Source organism: Pholcus phalangioides, unplaced genomic scaffold (assembly GCF_987345545.1).
Source record: "Pholcus phalangioides strain wild (caught in Gottingen) unplaced genomic scaffold, Ppha-v1.0 ptg000022l_1, whole genome shotgun sequence".
Classification (NCBI taxonomy): Eukaryota; Metazoa; Arthropoda; class Arachnida; order Araneae; family Pholcidae; genus Pholcus; species Pholcus phalangioides.
The window spans coordinates 15,360,624-15,383,586 of NW_028301615.1; the positions used below are offsets into that span (position 1 = coordinate 15,360,624).

At 38.8% G+C, this 22,963-nt stretch overlaps 1 protein-coding gene across 1 annotated transcript in view; it reads left to right on the forward strand.

Moving 5' to 3' along the window:
• The window catches only part of LOC149069519 (stromelysin-1-like), a 47,696-nt gene that overhangs the window by 19,165 nt on the left and 5,568 nt on the right, over positions 1–22,963 (forward strand). The window contains exons 3-9 of the mRNA XM_089249652.1: positions 1,459–1,566; positions 6,132–6,235; positions 6,667–6,871; positions 13,038–13,202; positions 15,142–15,294; positions 19,210–19,346; positions 19,530–19,671. Of these exons, the coding sequence (XP_089105778.1) occupies positions 1,459–1,566; positions 6,132–6,235; positions 6,667–6,871; positions 13,038–13,202; positions 15,142–15,294; positions 19,210–19,346; positions 19,530–19,671 (1,014 nt within the window). The remainder of the gene's footprint in view (positions 1–1,458; positions 1,567–6,131; positions 6,236–6,666; positions 6,872–13,037; positions 13,203–15,141; positions 15,295–19,209; positions 19,347–19,529; positions 19,672–22,963) is intronic.

A 22,963-nucleotide genomic window follows, 5' to 3' on the forward strand; every position in this document is an offset into this window, starting at 1 on the left:
CAGCCGTTGATGAAAAATGCTCTAGATCAGCGGTTCTCAACTGGTGCTCCGTGGAGCCCTTGGGGCTCCTTGTGCACTCTCCAGGGGCTCCGCAGCCTCTCGATGAAAATTAAAAAAAAACCAGTAAAATTTAAAAAAGTAATTATAAATATTTTTAAATAGTAAAAATAAATCAGTAACTTTAATGAATAATTAAAAAATGGGCCTACGGGGCTCCGCCATAGAATTTTTTTACTAAAAAGGGCTCCGCGAGTCAAAAAATGTTGAAAACCGCTGCTCTAGATCACTCTTTTGGTCGCTCACTGATCTGATTCATCTTTTTATGAGTAACATGCTTGCATGCTCTCTGGGTCATCTTCTGGTCAATCACATGATTACGCACTCCCTAGCTAAACCATTTGGTTGCTGACTGACCTAGTCCATTCCTCAAATTTTCGTCCTCCTCCAAAGTTCCCGCCCTGGGGCCTAGTCCCCCTAACATCCCCCTCCCGTAAATACGCATGAGATTGTGAACTCAAGTAAGCTTCAATTAATTGTTTTTTAATGATAAAACAGGAAATAAGAAGTCGAATGAAAATGTGAAAACTGAGAAAAATACGGGAAAGTCCCGTAAAATACCGGTTATATGGTCATCTTAATTACGAACAATATTTCTATTTACCACAAACAAACTAGGGGATAATTTCCCTTTTACGCATCACATTACATGATACCAAGTGGATGTAATTTATTGCATCATTACGAGATACATCGAACACGTTCTAGAAAATTTCCAGACTCTACATTTACTTTCTTCCAAAGTATAAATTTAGATGCCAAAGAGAAAAGTTGAAAAAAAGACGTTTGCGTGTATTATGCGTGTATAATACGTGTGTTGTTTTTCAATGCGTACGTGCGTTAGATATAAGTGTAATAACTGCAGAACCATCCGAGAACTTGCGGTTAGATTACATTACACTACAAGCCGCATGAACGTCATAAGATATTTCATTACCTTAGATCAATGGCATGAGAATTACCCTGGGTAATTTCCCTGCCGTGTAAAAAAACCTTCATGATTAAAAGTGGGAATTTTACACGGCACACACACTTTTTGAGAATAACATTCCAAGTTTCCCAGAATCGATCATAAACTGACGTATATACAGAAATATGTCATTAAAAATCATTATAATTCTCATTTTTTTAATGAATTAATTTATTGTCATATATAGCGGGATGTCGTGTATGAAACGCATTAGATGATACTGAATCGAATGACGTGAATAGCGTGACGGCAATTGACGTAAGGAAAAATTAATTGTGATCAAAATATGAGAAATATATTTCTATAAAGTTTCGAAATTACGGGGGTTTTCGGTTTATTAAAAAAACTTGGTAAATCTAGTTTACATGATTGTTTTAGAGTGTATTTAAATTTTCTGAAAATTTATGAATTCGTATTTTATTTCTTAACAGGTGAATTGGATAACGCTACTCTGGAAATGATGAACATGCCAAGGTGTGGTGTTAAAGACATCATCGGACATTCGCAACTCGCCAGGCGGAAACGTTACGCTCATCAAGGTAAAGTATGCCATATTAAAATAAACCATGTACTTTGATTATACCGTAAAGTAGCTTATTCAGAGAGGCCTAGAGAAAGTCCTATTAAACATTTTAGAATATGACTCGAAGATTAAGAAGCCATATGTCCCATATGGCAGACCATATCCCATATCCCAGTCCCATATCCCAGACTGCAGAATTAGTCTTTTTTCCCACCAGATGGCATTTCATGAAAACATCATGTAGATATTGTAGACTCAGTGGCCTTATTTTTGATGATACAATTTTGTGTTTAATATCACTGTTTCTTTGTTTCATGCTGCTTCTATTGCACTGGGTCCAATTTTTTTCCATTAATGATCGGTTATCCGAACAACCTTAGTCTCCAATTTTTTCGGATAATCGATGATCTACTATACATGGATCAGGAGTACTTTTGATCTCTGTCGGAGCTGACAGATGATATGAAACGACGGGACAACAACTTTCTAATTGAAAGTTAGATCACGGGGAAGGGGGAGACCGTATAAAAATTTAGATTTTTATTTTGTTGCGCATTGTATTTTCATTGTCAAATCTTGTACAGGGTAATTATAGGCGGAGATAAGTCTGGGGGGCACGGTCATTATTGCTGGGTGGGGGGGGGGGGAGGCACGATGATGATGATATCAATTCATATATACATTAGATCAGTCGACTCCACCTTTGACGCTGGGGAGCATGCTCCGCCCCCCCCCCCGTATCACCGCCCATGAGGGTAATTTTTGAACGTTCGTTGAGCATTTTTTTAAATTAGAATCATACCTCTACGACGGACGGTTGATGAGATAAAGCCCCGTTGTAGCACCTACAGGACGCCCTGTATAGTGTATATTATATACAGGGTGCTTATAAAAAAACTATCCCGACATATGGGCCCCTAACTATCATACCATTCACAGAAACTGAATGAAATTTTGGCATAAGGTATTTTGATGTATGCGCTCAAGAATGATATGGGAAACAACAGTGTCACTCTAACAGTTACGGTTACAGTGAGAAAATTTCGAAAATATCAAATGGCAACACCAAGTTTTTTGTATTGGAATGTGATCTCCATTGTGAAAACCCCTAAATAGCGTTCGAACGGCAACTGTAGCATGAAAATCACCGGCGGTAGATAGGCTAAAAGTGAGGACAACCAATAAGGACAGAGAAGCAGCATAAAATAAAGCATTTCATTGTGTTTCACAAATTTTCCACATGACCTTGTGGAGGACTAATCAGGCTGGGATCTCAGCCGAAGAAACGGTGTGACGAATGAAACGAACATTAATGCTCTGGTGCACGGCAAAGTCCTTTTTACTTTTTTCTTGCCTAGCTCCGGGGATTTTCGTGCTACAGGTGCCATTCCAACGCTATTTAGTGTTTTTCAGTATGGAGATCGCATTCCAATACAAAAAACTTGGTGTTGCCATTTGATATTTTCGAAATTTTCTCACTGTAACCGTAACTGTTAGAGTGACACTGTTGTTTTCCATATCATTCTTGAGCGCATACATCAAAATACCTTATGCTAAAATTTCATTCAGTTTCTGTGAATGGTATGATAGTTAGGGGCCCATATGTCGGGATAGTTTTTTTATAATCACCCCGTAGGTTATTATATAGGTATATTATGTAAGTTACGTTGGACGTTTTTCTTTCATCTGGTGTAAAAAAATTGGAATTTATTTTTGGTAAAGTCTCCATGGACCAGAAATAATGGGAAAAAAATTCTAAATAGGCACACCTTCTTTACAATTCATCGACGAAAACATCAGATATATTTTTTTGCTGATAAATGTTCCCTCAGATGGCGTACAAAATCCCATGGTAAAATATCGTTCTTTCTACACAACTGTTTATATGGTCATATAAACTATAACCATTTTGTACTTCTCACTTTTACTAGTAACGCGAGAACGTAGCATATGATCTTTTTTGTCATAACTAGAATAATAATGAATGAAAACAAGTGCGTCGTATAAGGTAAACGCACTTTCTAATGTTATGGCTTTCGCGCTGATTTTCCGGTAATGCTTCCGGGAATCTTATCTGACTTCCGGCGTTGTTCCTGAACATTTTGTGGAAAAAAAAAAATGTACCTCAGATGTTAATATCATTTTCGAAAAAACACAAGTTTGAAGAAGAAGAAATAAACATTGTCAACGTATCTGACCTAGAACTTCATTCAGGGTCATTTGTCCGAGAAATAAATAGCAAAAAAAAAACGTGTTTTTTTTGTCACTATATCATCCTTTCAACCTGTACATCTGGGTTTTACCCAACTGGGATAGGTCAAGAAATTTATAACGAACCCGGTTCAGCCTTGAGCTGGGTTTACAAAAGTTATCAAGTCACACAGCAGAGATCAGAAACATTAATCTAAAAAGAAAATTAATAATAAACACATACATGAAAGTGAAAGTTTTCCTCGTCACTTGATACAGTCGGCCCCGCTTAACCGAGTAATGGATAAGCGGATACCCCGCTTATTCAAATAAAATCCTCCGGTACCGGATTTTCTCTATTGAGGCAATGTTAGTTCCCCGCTCAATCGAATGCCACGATTACACGGCACCTGTTAATGCATAACAATAACAACTATTAATACAATCCCGAGATATCTCGTCTAACTTGATAAGCTTTATTTTGGAAATATCTCGGGTTCTTAAAACGATCTTATTTCGGCAACCCCGAGCCCAGATACCTTTGTTAAGGTTTCTTCTGATAACATGTTTTCCTCTCCCCTGTCCTGTTAATCAACTGCCAGTGGGCGGAGTCAGCTTTTGTTTAAAGTCTGATGATAGAAGGGGGGGAAAGGATGGTTGAGCGATGGGAAGCTTTCCCCTTTCCCTTTGAGGTATTTATGAAGTTACACACGATTAAGCCCATAGCAGAAATAACAGAAAAAATCTGTTTTTTTCTTCTCTTCCTTGTTATTTTATTATGATTTTCAGTGGTGGAGTGGGTGGGAGGGAGAAACATTTGTCAGCTCACACCCTATTGAAAATAAAATCTTGAAAATAGGTGGCTATTTCTAGAAGGTTTAATAATTTATACTCTGGCAGCTATAATGCGGATCAGGAAAATTTTAAAAACCACTTAAAGGGTTAAGAATATTCCAAGAGATTTTTCTAAATACATCTACAGGAAGTATGACACTGAGTGTCCTCAATCGAGGACAGCAAAATATGACGGCATATTTGAAAGGAAAAAAGTTGAAGTAAAACGAAATTGAATTGTGTTAGTTATTCACATTAAACACTGTAATCTAAATAATCATTTACAAAAGAATCACGTGCGTGAAACTATCAATATAAGGTGGATAATATTAAGGTGGAAAAAAGAAAAGTATCCAGAGATAATAAAATGCGCCATCTTTCAAGAGAGAATTCATTTCTAAACCAGAAATGGCTTCTCGAGAATTTTTTGGATGCCAATCTCTGAGTAAGGTTGTCATCTACAAATGCTAAAATTTTCAACATCAAGCTACAAGGACAAAATATTTCACAAAGCCAAATCCTCCCTGCGCTTAAATGCGTACAGTGGCTACAAATGGGTTTATATTGATCCTTCATCAGATTTTTCTATGTACAAACAATACTAACGGTGCTAAACGGCAATGGAACTGTTCCCCCGCATAATCGAATACCCCACTTAATCGGATATTGTGTGCTGGAACCGTTGATAACCGTTTAACCCTTTATAGGGCAAAATTATTGAGCCGTGTAAAAAAAATATTATTATTATTATTATTATTATTATGCCTTTATACTTATAGATTTGTATGTTCATTACTTGTTTTTTAAGTTTTTTGGAAGAAGAAAAAATTTTCCCTAGAAAACAATAGACTGGTACACCATATGTACCGTCAAACCGAAAGATACCCAGGCCACATCGCCATATGGGAATATCGGCTCATTGTCCACACGGACTGGATACCTCTGGCAATTTATTCATAAAAAAGCATACATTACAAAACATACATTACAATCATAACTATAAAATCATAATCTAAGTGTAAAATCATAATCTAAGTATAAAATCGATTGCGAGATCACAAATCTACGTATACAATCGGAAATCAAGCATATAATCCTATACATTCCATATTAAATCTTAATTCGAGTATAAAGTCCTAAATCACATATTGAAATCAACAATAAATCACATAAAATACATAATCGATTTCATCCTCAATTTAAATCGTTTGATTTCCACGACATTATACTAGTCTTGTGCTATCAGTCAGTCTTTTTTGTAGTTGATCAGTTTCTTTTTTCTTTGTGAGCGACGAGGTGGTGCAGTTTGTACTTGTGCTATAGGCTTCATTGTGATCCCACGGACGCCTTATCAGCCTATAGCACAAGTACAAACTGCACCACCTCGTCGCTCACAAAGAAAAAAGAACCATATGTACCAGTACACATTTGGAGGAGCATAAAATTGAAGAAAAATCTCCATCTTCGGCGATGGTACAACGTACCAGTGGCCGATAAAAGGTTAAGCGGGTCGACTGTATTTCTGATTGTCTCTATATGTATTTCTTTTTCTTTCAGGCAGCAAATGGCGGATGAAGAGCTTGACGTATCGGATCAGCAAGTATCCATCTAGAATTAAAGACAGGCAACGAGTCGATAAAGAAATTGCCAAAGCATTCAGGGTAAAATTATTCATAGCAAATAATACACTGGTGTTAGTAAGTTGAGACTAACATTTTAAGAAAAAAAAATTGTTAATAGGGTTTATTATATATAATAAATGTACTAACTTAAAATACTATCAGACTTGAAAGAAATTTACGTGTGGAAAAAAAAAAGAGATATTTACGATCCCACAATGGGTAATATGGGACAGGTTGTCCCATAAATTCGTAAATAGTTTGAAAATTCCTAAAAATTTAAGGAAAATTGGTACATTTGAATGAGTTTTCAAAAAATTATTCTCACAAAGGGGGAATTTTTTCGGTACAAAAAAATGAAATTACTTCAAATTTTTATGAAACAATTTGCGAATTCATAGGAAACTTTGTACTATACTCTTGATAATGAATTGCATGTTATCGACTTCAATGTTCTTTACTGTTTCCTGTAGGTTTGGAGCGATATTGCCGATCTTAACTTCGAAGAGAAGAAACGGGGACGAGTAAATATCGACGTACGTTTCGAGAAGGGCGAACACGGAGATGGTGATCCATTCGATGGGCCTGGGAAAACTCTGGCACACGCATTCTTCCCCCAGTTCGGTGGAGACGCCCATTTTGACGACGAAGAGAAATGGACCATCGACGAGCTTGTAGGTAAGTCACCGTGAAATACGACTTCGATTCAAGAAACAAATGAACTTCGATACCCTGTGGAATCCGGACTTATGACAAATTTATTTTTATGAAATAATTCACTACATACAGTTAAACCTCGATATAACGATACTATACGGACCAGACGCTCATTACAATATCGTTGTAGAGGGGTTATCGTTATATCGAGAGATTGCATTTTCATCAGGCGCCACTAAATTTATGCTGTTGTTGGCATTTTTTTTTTTTTTTTTTTGAATTTGCTTTGTTAGCACCACAATGAAATGCATTAAAAGAATTTATCTGCATCAAAAAATTGCAATTGACTAGTTGATGAATAAAATTCAGCTGCAGTGGAAACTCGTTTATACGTCGCTCAGTTATACGGCCTTCACATTTCAACGACGTTTAGCTTAGGTAGCAATTACTCCCTATATAATCATTCCTACCTCAATCATTCAACGCTTTCACTTTGACTCGAATTCCCAATCTTGTTAAAAGACGTCACTTTCCATCAATCCGCGCAATTTCTGCAGACCAACCTTTAGGAAAGTGTGGGCCACTTCATTGCAATGTGTCGCGGGTCACTTAATTCTGTGAGCTGGAGCAGCGTCCCGGATTACTTAAGTGATTTGCAAATGTGCCACTGGCCACTTGAGTAATCTGGGAATGTGAAGGAATGGGGGAATGTGTCTTGAAAAATAATTAGATCATAATGTCGCGGGGTCACTAAATGATCTTCTACCACGAATCGCTTCAGTGCTCTGGAACTGTGCCGCGGTAATCTGAAAATAGGCCGCAGGTCACTTAAGTGATCTGTAAATATGTCGCGAGTTAATCACCTGAAGTGATTTAAAAATGTGCCGCTGGACACTGCGATCTGTAACTGAGCGTCACTTACGTGATCTGGAAATGTTTCGCACATAGTTTATTTTTCAAAATTAGTTTTAAGATCTCGTTCCATATTAGATGACTCCGAGGGTCACATTTGAATGTATACGCAGTAGACCAGTTTCCCAACGTTTTTTGTCCCATCGTCCCCTTCTTCAGAAATTTTTTTCTCCCATCGTCCCGCAAAGCAATCTAATCCCCATAGGATCCTATGTTATACCCGTAGCTTCTACTGCCCTCCTGGAACATTCCATCGCCCCCAGGGGGCGTTAACGCCCACGTTGGGAATTCAGTAGATATTTTTTATGTCTGTCTGTTGGGAGGGGGGGGAGGGAATTTCAAAAGAGTCTCAGTTATGTGACTTACGCATTTATACGACGTTTCGACCCGGACTCTTGAACGTCGGTCGTATAATTGAGGTTCCACAGTAGTTATTTCCCCTGTGAAACAGTTTACTGCACAGCACTTTCATCTACTACACAGAAAGTAGCTCTACATGGCAACTACATTAACACTTTCGGAGGGAGGGTGCATAGTGAAGAATACCGATGTGTTATTAAAAGCCGTCGAAAGAAAAGAAGAAAACACTGGCGAGGAATTGAAAGTGATTTTTTGAGTAAAATATAAAAAAAAAATACCTTTATAGCAGTTTCAAAAAAATCCTCAAAAAATATCGTTATAGAGGGATTTATCGTAGTAAACGATATCGTCGTATAGAGAGCATGGGCGGAGATACGGGGGGGCCCAGCGTCAAAGGTGAAGTCGACTGATCTAATGTATAAATGTATATACGAATTGACATCATCATCTTGCCCTCCCCCAGCAATAATGACCGTGCCCCCCCCCAGACTTCCAAGTCTATCTCCGCCTATGATAGAGAGGACTTTAACATTAGACTGTGGGGGATTCCAAAGAAGATTCGAAAAATATCGTTGTAGAAAATTTTATCGTTATATCGAATATCGGTGCAGCGAGGTTTCACTGTGTTTCGATTTATATGGTATATCGGGTGTCTTAAAATCGGAACTCTTCGAGCTAATTCAAGAGGAACTTGTGTGGTGAGTTAGATTACGAAATGAGCAGGAAATTGATGACGCAATGGAGCCTTACTAAGAAATCGTTCGCGTGATTAAGAATCACTTATTCAGTTTTTGTTTCTATTATAATGACACCACGATGAAATGCATTGACAAAAATTTATTCGCATCAAAAAATTGTATTCGACTATAGTTGATGAATGAAATTCAGCTGCAGTGGAATCTCGTTTATACGTCGCTCAGTTAATACGACCGTCACATTTATACGACGTTTAGCTTCGGTAGCAATTGCTCCCTATACAATTTAAATGTTGAAATAATTCACTTATTCGACGTAAAACCTCAATCATTCAACGGTTTCACATTTGCGTGAAACAAAAAATGATTACCATGGAATTTTAGATTTGAATTTCTCCGAAAATGTTTAGCAATTGAATTCACGATTCGTTACCTCTTCTGCTGCTGCCATCTCTCGTGGTAAAAGTCAGAAGTTTCTGAGAATATTTCCGGCAGCTACATCATCTGTAAACCTGGAGCTTGGACACCTTGAAGCAGCCTCTTTACGATCACGGGAGTAATATCACGTCCAAACACTACTGGAATCAATTCAAACACAAGTTCTATGTGTTTTCTTCTCCCCCCCCCTCTCTCTTCTCCATCGCGAAGCTTTACAGTAACCCTTGCTTTCACTTTCCCTCCTTTCATTTCTGATTTTTTTTTTTCACCCATACATATAATGTATGTTTCTATACATGTAAGAGCGGAAGAGAACATTTAGGGTGAGGGTTAAAAGAGGAATCTAAAAAAATTATACTATAATTTTTCCTTTTATATTCTTTTTCTTTCCCCTGTTCTTTCTTTTTTTCAACAAGTGGTTTATAGGTTAGGACAAGGTTTATCGCCGATTCGTCAAATGGAGATAAGGGGCCGTTCAATTATTACGTAAGCAAATTTTTACCCCCATTTTTGACCCCCCCCCCTTGTCAGCAAAATTTCGTCATCAGCTCTGCCCCTCTGAATCCTAACTCATATTTTCATAAAGGGTGGTTGCTGACGTAAGCATTATCCAAACCCCCCCCCCTTCCCCACTTGTCATCAAAAGTCAGCAAATCGGAAACCCCCTCCCTCCCCCATCGATGATGACGTAATACTTGAACGGCCCCTAATCAAAATTTCTTGCCGAAAGCTGTTACGTGACTTGGTTGATAAACTTTATAGGGGTAGTGGGGGAAGGGTAGCTAAGAGAGCTTCCCCCTCATTAATTCACAGATGTGCAATGAAACGCACTCCTAGTACACCTTTCAGTCCCGTGTATAATACAGTCCTTTTGTAGTCTCATCTCTCCACAGAAAACAGGCAGTCCTTCTCTTTCTCTCACACAACATTTACAATATCTACTTCAGAGTATTTAAATCAGATGTCAGCACCAACAGGAGCACAATTACGTGCCTGAGTGTGGTGAAGCGGTAAGATGCTCGTCTACCATTTGCCGGTACTAATATTATTTTTCTTCCATTACTTATACCAGTACAAAACAATGGCAATTTTTTGCCATTGGTTGACTATTTCAACGGTCCGCCGGTTGGTAAAAAGTTGAATAACAATGGTCCAGACATCCCGAGCTTCCCGCCCCACCCCGATCTTTCCTTTGTATCAGTGTCTCTGTTGGTAAGGATACAGCGGAACCTCTCAATAACCGAAATTTTTGTCCGCTAACGGGGAGTGTCCTGTAGTTAGGGATAGGGGCCGTTCAAGTATTACGTCATCATCGATGGGGGGGGGGGGTTCCGATTTGCTGACTTTTGATGACAAGGGGGGGGGGGTTCGATAATGCTTACGTCAGCAACCACCCTTTATGAAAATATGAGTTAGGATTCAGAGGGGCAGAGCTGCTGACGAAATTTTACTGACGGGGGGGCGGGGGTCAGCGTTTTGCTGAGTTTTGCTGACAAGGAGGGGGGGTCAAAAATGGCTAAAAATTTGCTTACGTAATACTTGAATGGCCCCATACGTAAATTCCACAAATAAAAATCCAAAATTTAAAAAAATTTTAAATCAGAAATTTCACAATTATTCGCAATAACGAATTCCAAATGAAAAATTTCACATTCATTCACAAAAAAAAAAAACCCTCTCGAATAAATAAAACATTTCAAATCAAAAATTTGGCATTAAAAAGAAACCGGCCGTATTACTGGAAAGTGTTAAAGTACTTTTAGTTGAAATCTAACATATATATTGTAGTAATTATATATATCTCTACTTTCTCCTAATTTAACCTCATTTTTCAAATGCTTTTTATAGCATCTTTTTCCGAAATTCCAAAAAGTTGCATTCACAGTCGAGTACGCTTTTATAACATAACATAAACCATGGATATAACACACGGTCGTATAATCCTTAAAATTTAACCCATTCACGTCTATACATTTTTACCTCTGTTATAACATACCCTGCTTGAAACATACGCTGGTTTCAACCAAGTAAATAATCCGTATATAATATTCTAAAAAAAAAACCCAGAAAAATATAGTCCAAAACAGCCACAAAAAAAGACCCAATTTTTAAAAGCAAGTCACAAAGACCCCGAACCTTTCTTCAATGTTTTCTGTAACGTTTTCCAAAATTTTCGTAAAGATTCGGCCGGTGATTTGTGCCTGAGGTAAAACACCCCTTCACCAATAGTATTTTGTGTAATAATGTCAACATCACCGCGGAAACCTTATGTAAGTAACAGTAACAGTGAAATTTAGAAATGAGCTAATAATCTTATATCCTGCATTTTACAAGTCACTGATTTGCATATTTCCAGTGATTTCGTTTCATGCAACGCCTTCTATTGACAAAAATGTTAACAAGCCGCATTCAAATATACCAATACCTTCAATTTTTATGAATTTTTAAACCATTTACGAATTTATGGGACATCCTGTAAAATGAAATACATGGGAAGAGTCTGTTAACACGGCAGGTACCCACTTTCAAACCGAACATGGCCCAGGCTCTATAGACTTTAGCCAATTTCAGCCATTAATCGGAGATGTACACACTGATGGGAAGTATACATTGTGGGAGTTTCCACTGTAAATTTATAAAAACCCATATGCCTGTCTTTGCACGTGCTTTTTGAAATTGCACATAAATGAACATGACTCGGGGCTCTTTAAGTGGCACGCCGGGGGTCCTCGATTTTCTTTCCCCCCTTTTTCTGTGTGTGTGTGTGTGCGCTGTCTATATTCACACTTGTACATGCTACTTTGAATCTCGTATTTGAATGCATATTGCCAAAGGTGTCCCTGATCTCCTTGTATAGCCTGATTAATTGATTATTTTCTTACATGCGTGACGTCGCACATGGTCTTTGAAATTGTATCTGAATGAACATTACTTTCGGGGGTCTTTTATTTCCCACACTAGGTTCCCTCCCTCCCCCTCCCCTCGATTTATTTGTACTGTCCGCACTTTTGTTCATACTCTATATGTATGCGCTTCTTTGAATCTAGAATTTGAATGCATATAATCAAAAGACCCTTCAGGCACCCTTAAATAGGGGCCTCCGAACTCCTTGTATAATCTGATCATTTTGGTATTTGCTTGCCCTCCCACATGCTTTTTGAAATCGTATCTGAATGCAAACGACTCGGGGTCCTTCAGGTCCCATGTCAGGGACCCCCAGTTTATTTTATTATTATTTTTCCACTCGTTCGTTTTGCAGTCTTGCACTTTTGTGTATATATTTATACTAGTACATATTAATTTGAATCTCGCATTTGAGTGCATATTCTCTAAGAGTTCTCTAGGTACCGTAAAATAAGGACCCTCGAACTCATTGTATTATCAGATTCTTTTCGTTATACGTCTGACCTCGCGCATGTTTTTTGTAATTGTATATGAATGCACCAGGGGTCTTTTAAATCCCATGATAGGGATCCTAATTACTTTTTTCTGTCCTTGTAACTCAGAATTCTCTCAGTCCGACCACGCCCTTCGGAGCAATGAGCTTATATCGCGTAAGCGGAAGAGCCTGGTTGTGCTCGGTCTGTATAAAAACCGCCGAATATTGACATAATCCGTAAGAGTTCGTGAACAACGGACAGTAACGATAAAGCCCACAAAATAGCAAATCAGGGTGCTGAGCGATCCAAAAGGAAAAAAAAAGAATGACTACGACATGAATTTACCTAGAATTGTATTTGACAGATATATTACACCTTGTTTTCTTGTTTTCAACTGAACAGGTACGAACATGTTTCAAGTAGCAGCTCACGAGTTTGGTCATTCGTTGGGACTCGCTCACTCGGATGAGAAGAAAGCACTAATGGCACCGTATTACAGAGGATATGATTCATCGTTCAAGCTACACAAGGACGACATATTAGGCATTCAGTCTCTTTACGGAAAAGGTAAACAGGGATTTACTTGTAAAAACGTAAGGAAATTTACATTGAAATCTCGATATAACGATATTCTGAAAACCAAGGGGGGAAAAAACACATTTATAAAGGGATTAGCGTTATATTGACGGGCAACCCCAACATCACGCACACACAAAATTTATGCTGTTGTTGACATCTCTTCCTAATCGGAGTTATTAGTGTCAATTTGTTAGGATATGCACTTAAGAGTATTTATTGGCCGCAAAAAAAAAAACCTAACTTATTAACTAATTAGTAAAATACCGTTAGCGAGATTTCACTGTATTATCATGTAAACACATGCAGGGTGTCCCCACGAAGGACTCCCCGAGTGATCGATAGAAGAAGAAAACAAGTGGTATGATTATTTTGAAAGCCCGTAAAAACCTTATGCAGAAGTTCCAAAATTAGTTACAAATGTTGCTGGCAGGTGGTGCTGTACGCTGAAGTCGCAGTGCGGAGTCTGGTGCTAATATGGTGGAATATAGTGCTAATAAACCAAACATGCACCTCGCCCATGTTCCTCTGCGGAAATTCTAACGAATTGGTGCATGTTGGAAAATGTACGTGTACGTTTTGTGAATCTAACATGAACATGAAGTGTGTGTCTCTGTGTCATGCTTGTTATGTGCAGTGCTGTCATCTGCCATAAATTTTTCAAAATATAGGGGTTATCAGTGAATTGAGAAATTTTGTCTATAAACTTTTCTTTGCAAGCAGTCGGTGCGATCACATCACAATGAATTCAAAGTGTGCACCTTCCTCAGCACAAAGGTGGCGCAAACGATCAGTTACGAACGGTAAGTTGCGGTTTCGGAACAATTTGTCGCCTGGGTTGGAGGATCAATGAGGTACTTCGTGGTTCATACAAGATGGGGCCCAACCACACCGTAACACAGCGGATTTTACATTTTTTGAGGAACACTTCGAAAACAGAATCATTGCATTGAACAATTTTACATTTACTGAAACAGTCATGAATTGGCAACCCATACTCACCCGATTTTATCCCCTGAGACTACTTTCTGAATGAAGAACACTGTTATCTGAAGCAATCTTGCAACACTTGGAGAGCTCCAAGATTTGATCTGTTACGCATGTGCGTCCATATCAGTTGAGGCACTACAGAGAGCACACTGATAATTTTATTCTTCGTTTGCGCCCTATCTGTGCTACTTTACCGCCCACCAACTCCGGTCATATATCGCTACACAGAAATTCCCAACCAGTGGAGTTGGGGGGGGGGGAATGAAGGCGCCATGTATCGGTGGTCGCCCAGGCTCGGTAGGTAAAAAACTTGTTTCTGATGTTCTTTGGCCGGACTCGAATCCGTGGACCTCGGCGGTCACCTTCACAATGGAAGACGAGCATCTCACCAACGGACGTCAATGTGCTGCGAATGGTGCACATAACAATCATTACACGTAAACAAACTTCACGTTAACTTCATACACATATACAAACATTTCAACATGTACCAATTCATTAGAAGTTCCGCAGAGGAATGTAGACGAGGTGCATGTGGGGTTTAGTTGCAGTAGTAGCATTTCTAACTAATTTTGAAACTCCTGTATTACACTTGTACGGCTTTCAAAATAAACATACCACGTCTTTTATTCTTCTATCGATCACCATTTCCGAATTACTTCATTTTAAAGTTAGGCAGACCTTTGTGGGACACCCTGTACACACACACACAACAAGTCCTTCGCCGCTCGTAAAGCATTTTTCCGACAGTTAAACATGGTAATATCTCTAAAACTAGAGCCATAAAGCATTTTCATGATAATATTCGTGGTTTTCATGTCGGACGCAATATCATTACTGTAAAGTTTATCAATGTAAAATAGGATAATTGAGCTCCATGGGAGAGAGAAGAACCAATTGTCTTAATGTGCTCTCACGCTTTTATTATTATTTTTCCTAGGCGGTTCAAGCCCAACTGATGTACCACCTGCGAACGAAGAAGACGAACCATCGGGTCCACCACCGGACACCAGCGATGCTCCTGATCTTTGCCAAAATGCTTCTATCGACGCTGTAACTAGGACTTGGAATGGCAGTACCTACGTTTTCAAAGGTTCGCAAAACCATTGATTGACTGTATCTTATACAGGGCATTTCGTAAATCCCCTTGCCGCATTTTACTCGTGAAACAGTGATCCTAGAGACATAATTCCAATAGAGAAAGCATCCAAATAACGGGTGGATGCTCAGATGCATAGCTGTACAGTTACAAAAGTATAAAAATTAACTTATGGTTCCCCCCAACCCCCCCTGTCCATTAACTTCCAAATAGAAAGTTGTTGCCCTGTACATCCTGAGGCCAACAAAAGAAATTTCATGTTTCTAAGAGCAAAATATTCACTGGGATATTTGAATTCAAAATTGAGAAAAGTTGAGACAAAACAGCATAAACTGGGGGCAAAAATCGATCTCCGTTAGTTTATGCAGTTCTTTCCCACATTTTTGACGATTTTCTTTGGTCACTCCCATGCTTACTCACTGTTTTGGTCGCACTTTCTCCGTCACTCTTGTGGTCACTCATGTATTTTCCACACTCTTCGGATTATATACTTTTCGATCGTCTCTCACAAGGTTACTCTAGTTAATTCGATGATTGCGTACTCTCTAGGTTATTCTTTTGGTCACTCACTAACGAGGTTCTTCGCTCTCTTAGTCACTCCATGCGTACACACTCTCTATGTTACTCTTTTCATCACCCACTCATTTTGCACTTCACTCTTTAGGCCACTCTTTTGATTACTTACATTCTTACAGACTGTCTATGTCACTCTTTTCTTCAGTCATATGCCGCCGTTGTGATCGTTTACATGTTTGTACACATTCTAGGTCACTCACTGACTTGTCCCTCGCTATCTGAGAAGAGGCCAATTTGTGGTTTTACCGCCCTTTTTTTTCAAATTCTACTATTCCACTCTAATTTTCTTGACCACCCATTAACCAAATTAGTCGACCCTTCGAATTTTCCACTCTAGACTAATTCGCTTGACCCCTACGTAAATATGCCTCTCCGTACCAGTACAATACCGGTTTTGTTTGAATTAGTAGAGGCCCATTCTAATAATTTTCCTCCTATTGCTATTTTTTTATTCTTGTCTTCCTCACCTTGCACCCACTCTTATTATACCGCTATAGGGCGATTCAGCTAAATTGGAGGGGATGGGAATTTTCTCTCTCCACTGCTGTGCAGTCATGGCAGTATCGTGCTCTCATCGTGAGGATCCAGGTTCGAACCTCGAGGCGACGCAGTGGTGAACGACTGAAGTTGATTTGCTGCGGTTTTCCAACTTCAAGGCGCGATGATCCAACACCCTCTATAGGGGGTGTTGGATGAGCAGGGTTGAGAAAGCAATTAACTTATTATTTTTGCCTTATTATATACTGAATATTATTTTTATTAAATATGTGGCCTTCATTTTATTGGCACAAGGACTCCGGCGTTCTTTTATTGGCGCAAGGGGTCGGTGGGACGCGGAAGGTTAAGAAACCCTCTCTCTAATGAAAATACTTCTAGAGCAGTGGTTCCCACTAGTGGGAAAACATTCAGCCCCGCGTTAGTGGCGTGGTAGTGAGATGCTCGTGTACCACCGTGAAGGTTCCGTCAGATCCCACGTTCGAACCAGCGGAAGAATATAGAATATATTTTCCCTAACGAGCTTGAAGCGACAACCGATAGATAGCGCGCCTTCATTTCCAATCCAACTCTTGAATGTTAGTAAATTGCAATTTGGCGATTTGTCCGGAGTTGGTGTTTGGTGACTAGCTTTTTTTTCGGGGGGAATTAATTTCTATAGCGTAGCCCATTTGGCCTCTTTATTATCCTCCTCATTTATTAGATTTATTGTCCCCGTGATGTCCTTCCCACTCAGTGACTCGCGGAGCCCTTTCGAAAATCGATTTCTGTAGAGCGGTTTTCATTTGGCCTCTTTTTTTTCCATTTATTTAATAACTAGCTGATACCCGGCGACGTTGCCCGCCCTGTAAAAAAATAATATATGCATAGCTTATTAATTATTTTTTAATCAAAAAAATTTCTGCATCAAGTAAGAAAAAATTACTTTTATTTTAAAATATTTTAATTAAAATCTTCAGGCAATCGCTTGTGGATACACAATATTTTTTGTTTTTCCATCTGGTGTGTAGATGTACAAGTTTTTGCTATTACCAACACGCGAACAGGTGACGAAAAGGTGTGAAAAACAGGGCTCAAGTAAGTTGATACCTGCCACTGCTAACAACTGGCCTTGCACTTTGTTGATTGTCATGGCAAAAGCTAAACGAATCGGGAACTGTAATCGCTTGAAAGTGAATGGCATTTCTTCGGTGATGATTGGGATACGTGGAATGAAGACTTCTTTTTCTTTGTAACATCCAGTTAGAATCGTCGCTTCAATGATGCAATTGTGCAATTTCTTCACGCAGAGTCTGGTGCCATTGCAGAGTCTCGGTGTGTCCAAATTTCTTAAAAGCATTATAGGTGCTCCGACTTTGAGGGTCAAATTGTGTGGTGGCACACCCGGAATATCCAAAGGAGTTCAGAAATTCAGCAGGATACAGAACTAATGTCTGCGCTGTGTCTGTGGCAGTGTCAACAGATTTGTAAGATGTGGAGTCTCCCGGAATAATTTTTAGGATTTTTCCGTTGATCTTGTTCACACTCATTTTTCGGTGCCAGAATCGCACTCTCACAAAGCCACTCATGGTTTCGGTGATTTTGTTGAATGTTTGGGAAGACTTTGTCTGCAAGTTCTTGAACTGAGTTTGTATATATAATAACTGGCAAAATCCATTTGGGAACGTTATCAGTCCAGTGCTTGGGTATACGGGAATTCTTCCATTGCCAAGTTTGATCAACTGATGTGAAAATGATAACAGTGCTGAGTCATTTTGCAGTTGAACTCACATGTTGGTGGATAATGATAATTTTTTGGCTTCGTGCCAGAGTGTTGATGTCCTAACAAGCTCGAGGCGACCACCGATAGACAGAACCTTCACTTCCAACCCATCTCACTAATGGCAGTAAATTGCAATGTAGCGATATGGCCACAGTTGGTGTTTGGTGAAGTAGAGTGCTGATGATTTGAGGCAAGCATTGAGTTCATCAGCTGGCGTTGAACATTTTTATTCCCTGTTTTATCGTCGTAGTTGTTGTTCTCTCTTGTTAGTGACGTCAGATGTCCAGCTTCTGCAGCGAATATTATTCAAACTCCTTTTAAGCACTTTTTAAATTGAAACTATACCTCAACGATCGGTGGTTGATGAGATAAAGGCCACATTAGCACTTACAGGACACCCTGTATACATGCAAGCAAAAATATCTGGCGCTTCCAGGGTTTTCTTCAATTACTGGGAGTATTGGAAAAGAGCCAAACCATTATAAAGGAATAAACTGTAATGATGGCAGCGTTAAAGATGTGACAAACCATTGTAAAGGCATATATACACGTCTGAAACGCATTGTTGGGAACCACGGTAACCAAAGTAAACGTTCCGAAAGTGATTGTTGAGGCCCCAAAACTATTGTTGCCCGACAGTTTTTCGCCCATTTCGGGCATTTGCCCAGCCCTGACGAACTTTTAAAGTAGTCTACGGTTCAATCCCGGACCTGTTTGGTATATATGCAAAATCTGGCGACGATCTAACATACATACTTTCTTCACATTTATATATAAGATTTTTTCCCCTCCTTGGAGATGCCGTGGTGTACCTCAGAAGTGCACACGAAACACAGGTTGGGAAGCGATGTTCTCTTTCCTCAACAACGAGCCGTGAGAAACGCACACCGTTTCACTTTCCCTCACTTATTTTCCATTGGTCGTGTGTATGATCGAGCCTTTCCCCTCACCAAAAAAGAAATTAACCGGGCTGCGGTCTACCAAAGATTGACAACCACTGTGTTCGGGGGTATAAAACTCAAGTTTTCACTGTTATTGGATAAATCTAATTTTAACGGACAGTTTCCCGTTTCCAGGAGACTTTTACTGGAAAGTTCTATCGGAAGGTATCGCAGATGGATATCCGAGGAAGATCAATGACGACTGGGGCGGTCTTCCAGGAAATTTAGACGCAGCTCTGACGTGGACGAATGGCAAAACTTTCTTCTTCAAGGTAATTCATTATATTTTTCATTGTAATCAAAACATTAATATCCTCTGATTACGTTTTGAACATGACACGGAACCGTGGTCAGTGTCACTAAAAATCGGCTGCATTCGGTGTGTGCATGTCGCTCATAATTATGAGAGAATCGATATGTGGTATTGACGTGAATTTGTGTGTTGCATGCATTAGGGTGGAAGGTATTGGCGGTTCACAAACAGAGAAATGGACTCTGGTTATCCGAAGCTGATAAGTATCGGATTCGAAGGAATTCCAGATAATCTCGACGCAGCGTTTGTTTGGAGTGGGAATGGCAAAACGTATTTCTTCAAAGGTATATACAGTTAATCCTCAATTTTTTTTTTCTGTTGCGGAATATATCTGTTACGATAAATGTGTTAAATTTTGTTTCTTATGCATAATCACCGCCCATTTTGGTAAATCCGATAAATTCCCCTAAATTCATGACTTTTACCGGTGAGTATGCGTACCCAAGCGCCGTTGCTAAATTTAATAAATAGGGAAGACCGGGGCTGGTTGGCAACAGTTTCGGTTTATTATTTTTGAGGGTAAGTGTGGTTTAGTTATAAAATTTTTGTTGTGTCGACGGAAACTACACTAAACTACTACTATTCGTCTACATTTTGTGTGGTTTTTTTTTTTTTTTTCTGAATACCTAACACTCAGGTGTTGAAAGTGTGCTTGAAAGTTATCAAATCAATCTTGGCCAACCAGCCCACTATCGGGTGGGGTTGATTGGCACACCACTTCTGAGATGAGAGAGAAAATTAACTAATGCCAAAACGACCTATTTTTCAATGTTTGACTTCAAATGATATTCTCAAACATGGTAGAACAAATTCACCATTAAATCGGCCATCAAAGCAGTCCCAGTAGTTGTAAATTTGGTCTTTAAATCAGTCTGTACATTTTCATCTTTAAACTAAACTGTTTGTTCTATATTTTATTTATTTTTACAACTTAAAGCTTTTAATGTAAGATCAGAAAAGTAAGTATTTCAAACTTAAACAAAAAAATTCTTAGCTGGACATAGTCATTAGTAGGTAGGTTATGAAGAAATGGCGTTGAATGAGGTGACTCAGAGAAAGTAACACACAATTGCATACCTAATGTTAATTATAGCATTTCAAAACTAACTAACACTCGTATCACAACTAAGAAACAAAGTTAATAACATTTCATGTCCACTAAGTATTCGTTCTCGCCATTAGACGAGCACAAGAACTTAGGCGAAGGAACTTTATTGAATACATTCGATAGTTTATACAATGTTTGTTTTTGCGCCTCCCACTTTTTTCCCCTCGTGGTCACCACAGGATATCCTCTCCATCCAACACAGTGACTGACGGTGCAGTTGATTGACGGTGTATTCATGGTCCGTCATATCCATCCCGTTGAAAATATTAAACACTTCGATCATATCCCCCGACTCCGGCGCTATCCCAATGTAAACATATTCAAGAAAAGGCTTTCAACATAACTCAAGCTTTGCATGCCACAAGGGTACACGCGTAGCTCTTCTCTGCACCCTACGCTTGGACATTATGTATAATCACCGGTAAAAAATTGTATTTTTTTTTATAATTTATCAAATATACCAACGACGCTTGAGTGTCATGCATAATTGCCGGTAAAAGTTGGTAAATTAATCAAACTTACCAAGACGATTGACGATTATGCATAGTAACCGATTTATCACATTTACCGTAACATATACACAGGGTGACTACTTAATTCCCCTTGCCGCATTTTACTGGTGAATCGATGATGTGTAAAGGCATACCTCCAATTAGAAAAATTATCCAAATAATGTGTAGACCTAAGATACGTCATTCATGTTGTAAGGAGTTTCACAGTTATTGAGATAAAAAAAATTAACTTTTTATACGGACATCTTGTCCACAGAAACATTGATAGAAAGTTGTTGTCCTGTCTCTCTTGAGGACAGCAAATCCACATTTCTGAATGCAATATTCGCTGAGATATTTGAATTCAAAATCATAAAAAAAGTTGGGAAACATCAGCATAAGTAAGGGAAAAACACGTTGGCCGTTAGTTTTTGCTGTGTTTTTTCCCCAACTTTCCTCCGTTTTTGAATTCGAATATCTCTACGAATATTGCACTTAGAAACGTGGAACTTTTTTTGCTAGCCTCGGTACAGACATGGCAGCAACTTCCTCATTGGTTTATTGAGGACAAGGTGTCCATGTAAAGGGTCGATTTTTTTTTATTTTAATAACTATACAACCCCTTGCCATATGAATGACTCATTTTTTTAACACGTTATTCAGATACATTTTTTAAGTAGAAAGCCTCTAGGATCAACAGTTCGCCAGTAAATTTCTGTGTCAGCTGTTAGCTATGCACCCTGTATATGATTTACATAGAATAGAATGGTATGAAAATGTCACTTACTGTTTGCCAACTTACTTTTCTGTCATTGTTGGAGAATGCAGAGCAATATTTCTCCTGCACAAATGGTATTTCACTCAAAAATGCAAAGGTTAACAATCGTCATTGCTTGGACAATTATCAAGAAATAGGACACGTGTGTACCTTTGAGCCATTCTGCTGGTAATTATAGAATCTACACGAATAGCTCACAAGTAAAAATCGAATGCTTATAAATTGCTTAAAAGCATCAATGCAGGGCCTCAAGAGGAGAGGGGCCTCAGAAAAACGAGAAGTAGTTGAATTTTTGGAGAATTTGCCAGGTAGAGCCTCAGAAAAATCACTTGGCCCGGGGGCCCATGATGCTCTTAAGACGGCCCTGCATCAATGCCGGAACGAACTCAAAATAAATAATGGCTTTTCTTGAAAAATAGGAGAAACTCATACAATTTAAACATTTTTTCACTTCATAAGTCATAGTTTAAGATAATTTCAATAACATTGCAACACCTTGGCAGGATTATAAGAGACTAGCTACTATACCCGGCGCTGCCCGGGTTTTCTTCAATGAGGCTTTTTGGATCATGCGATATCTCCCTCTTTCTTTGAGGGACATGCAAACCGTGTCTAAGTTAACCAATATGGCGACGTCCTGCGCGACTCATGAAATAAACAAATCTAAATTTAAAGAAACATAGAAATGAATAGTCCCCTCCCCCTTTTTTTTTGATGGGTGCTAGGTATTTCGATTCCCTCCCCCTGAACTTCAAGTTATCCATCTGCCTGTTTCAGCTTCCAAAAATGCTTAATTAAAGCTGTGGAATTTTTTCGATGCACTTTACGGGGCCCATAACTAATTTTAAAAACATCCTAAACTATATGAATTTATGCAAATAAATATCAAAAGACAATACGGAGACATTAATTTTCATGCTTGAGAAGACATAAATAAAAAGTTGAAATCAATGTTATTACATGGATAGCAAACTCAAAAGTAGTTCCGGCAAATTATTCATATTTTTAATTTTCTGGGCTTCGTATCTCCAAGTGAATTCCATATTTCAAAAATCGAGAATTCAATTTAATTTTTAAAATTATTGATGTGGCAGGGAACCCCCCCCCCCCCCACTAAATTTCCGTATTTATGCAGTTAAATCGGCAATTTTAATAGTGATTTCTATGAGGATCACCCTTTTCCTGACCCTCAAAGCGAT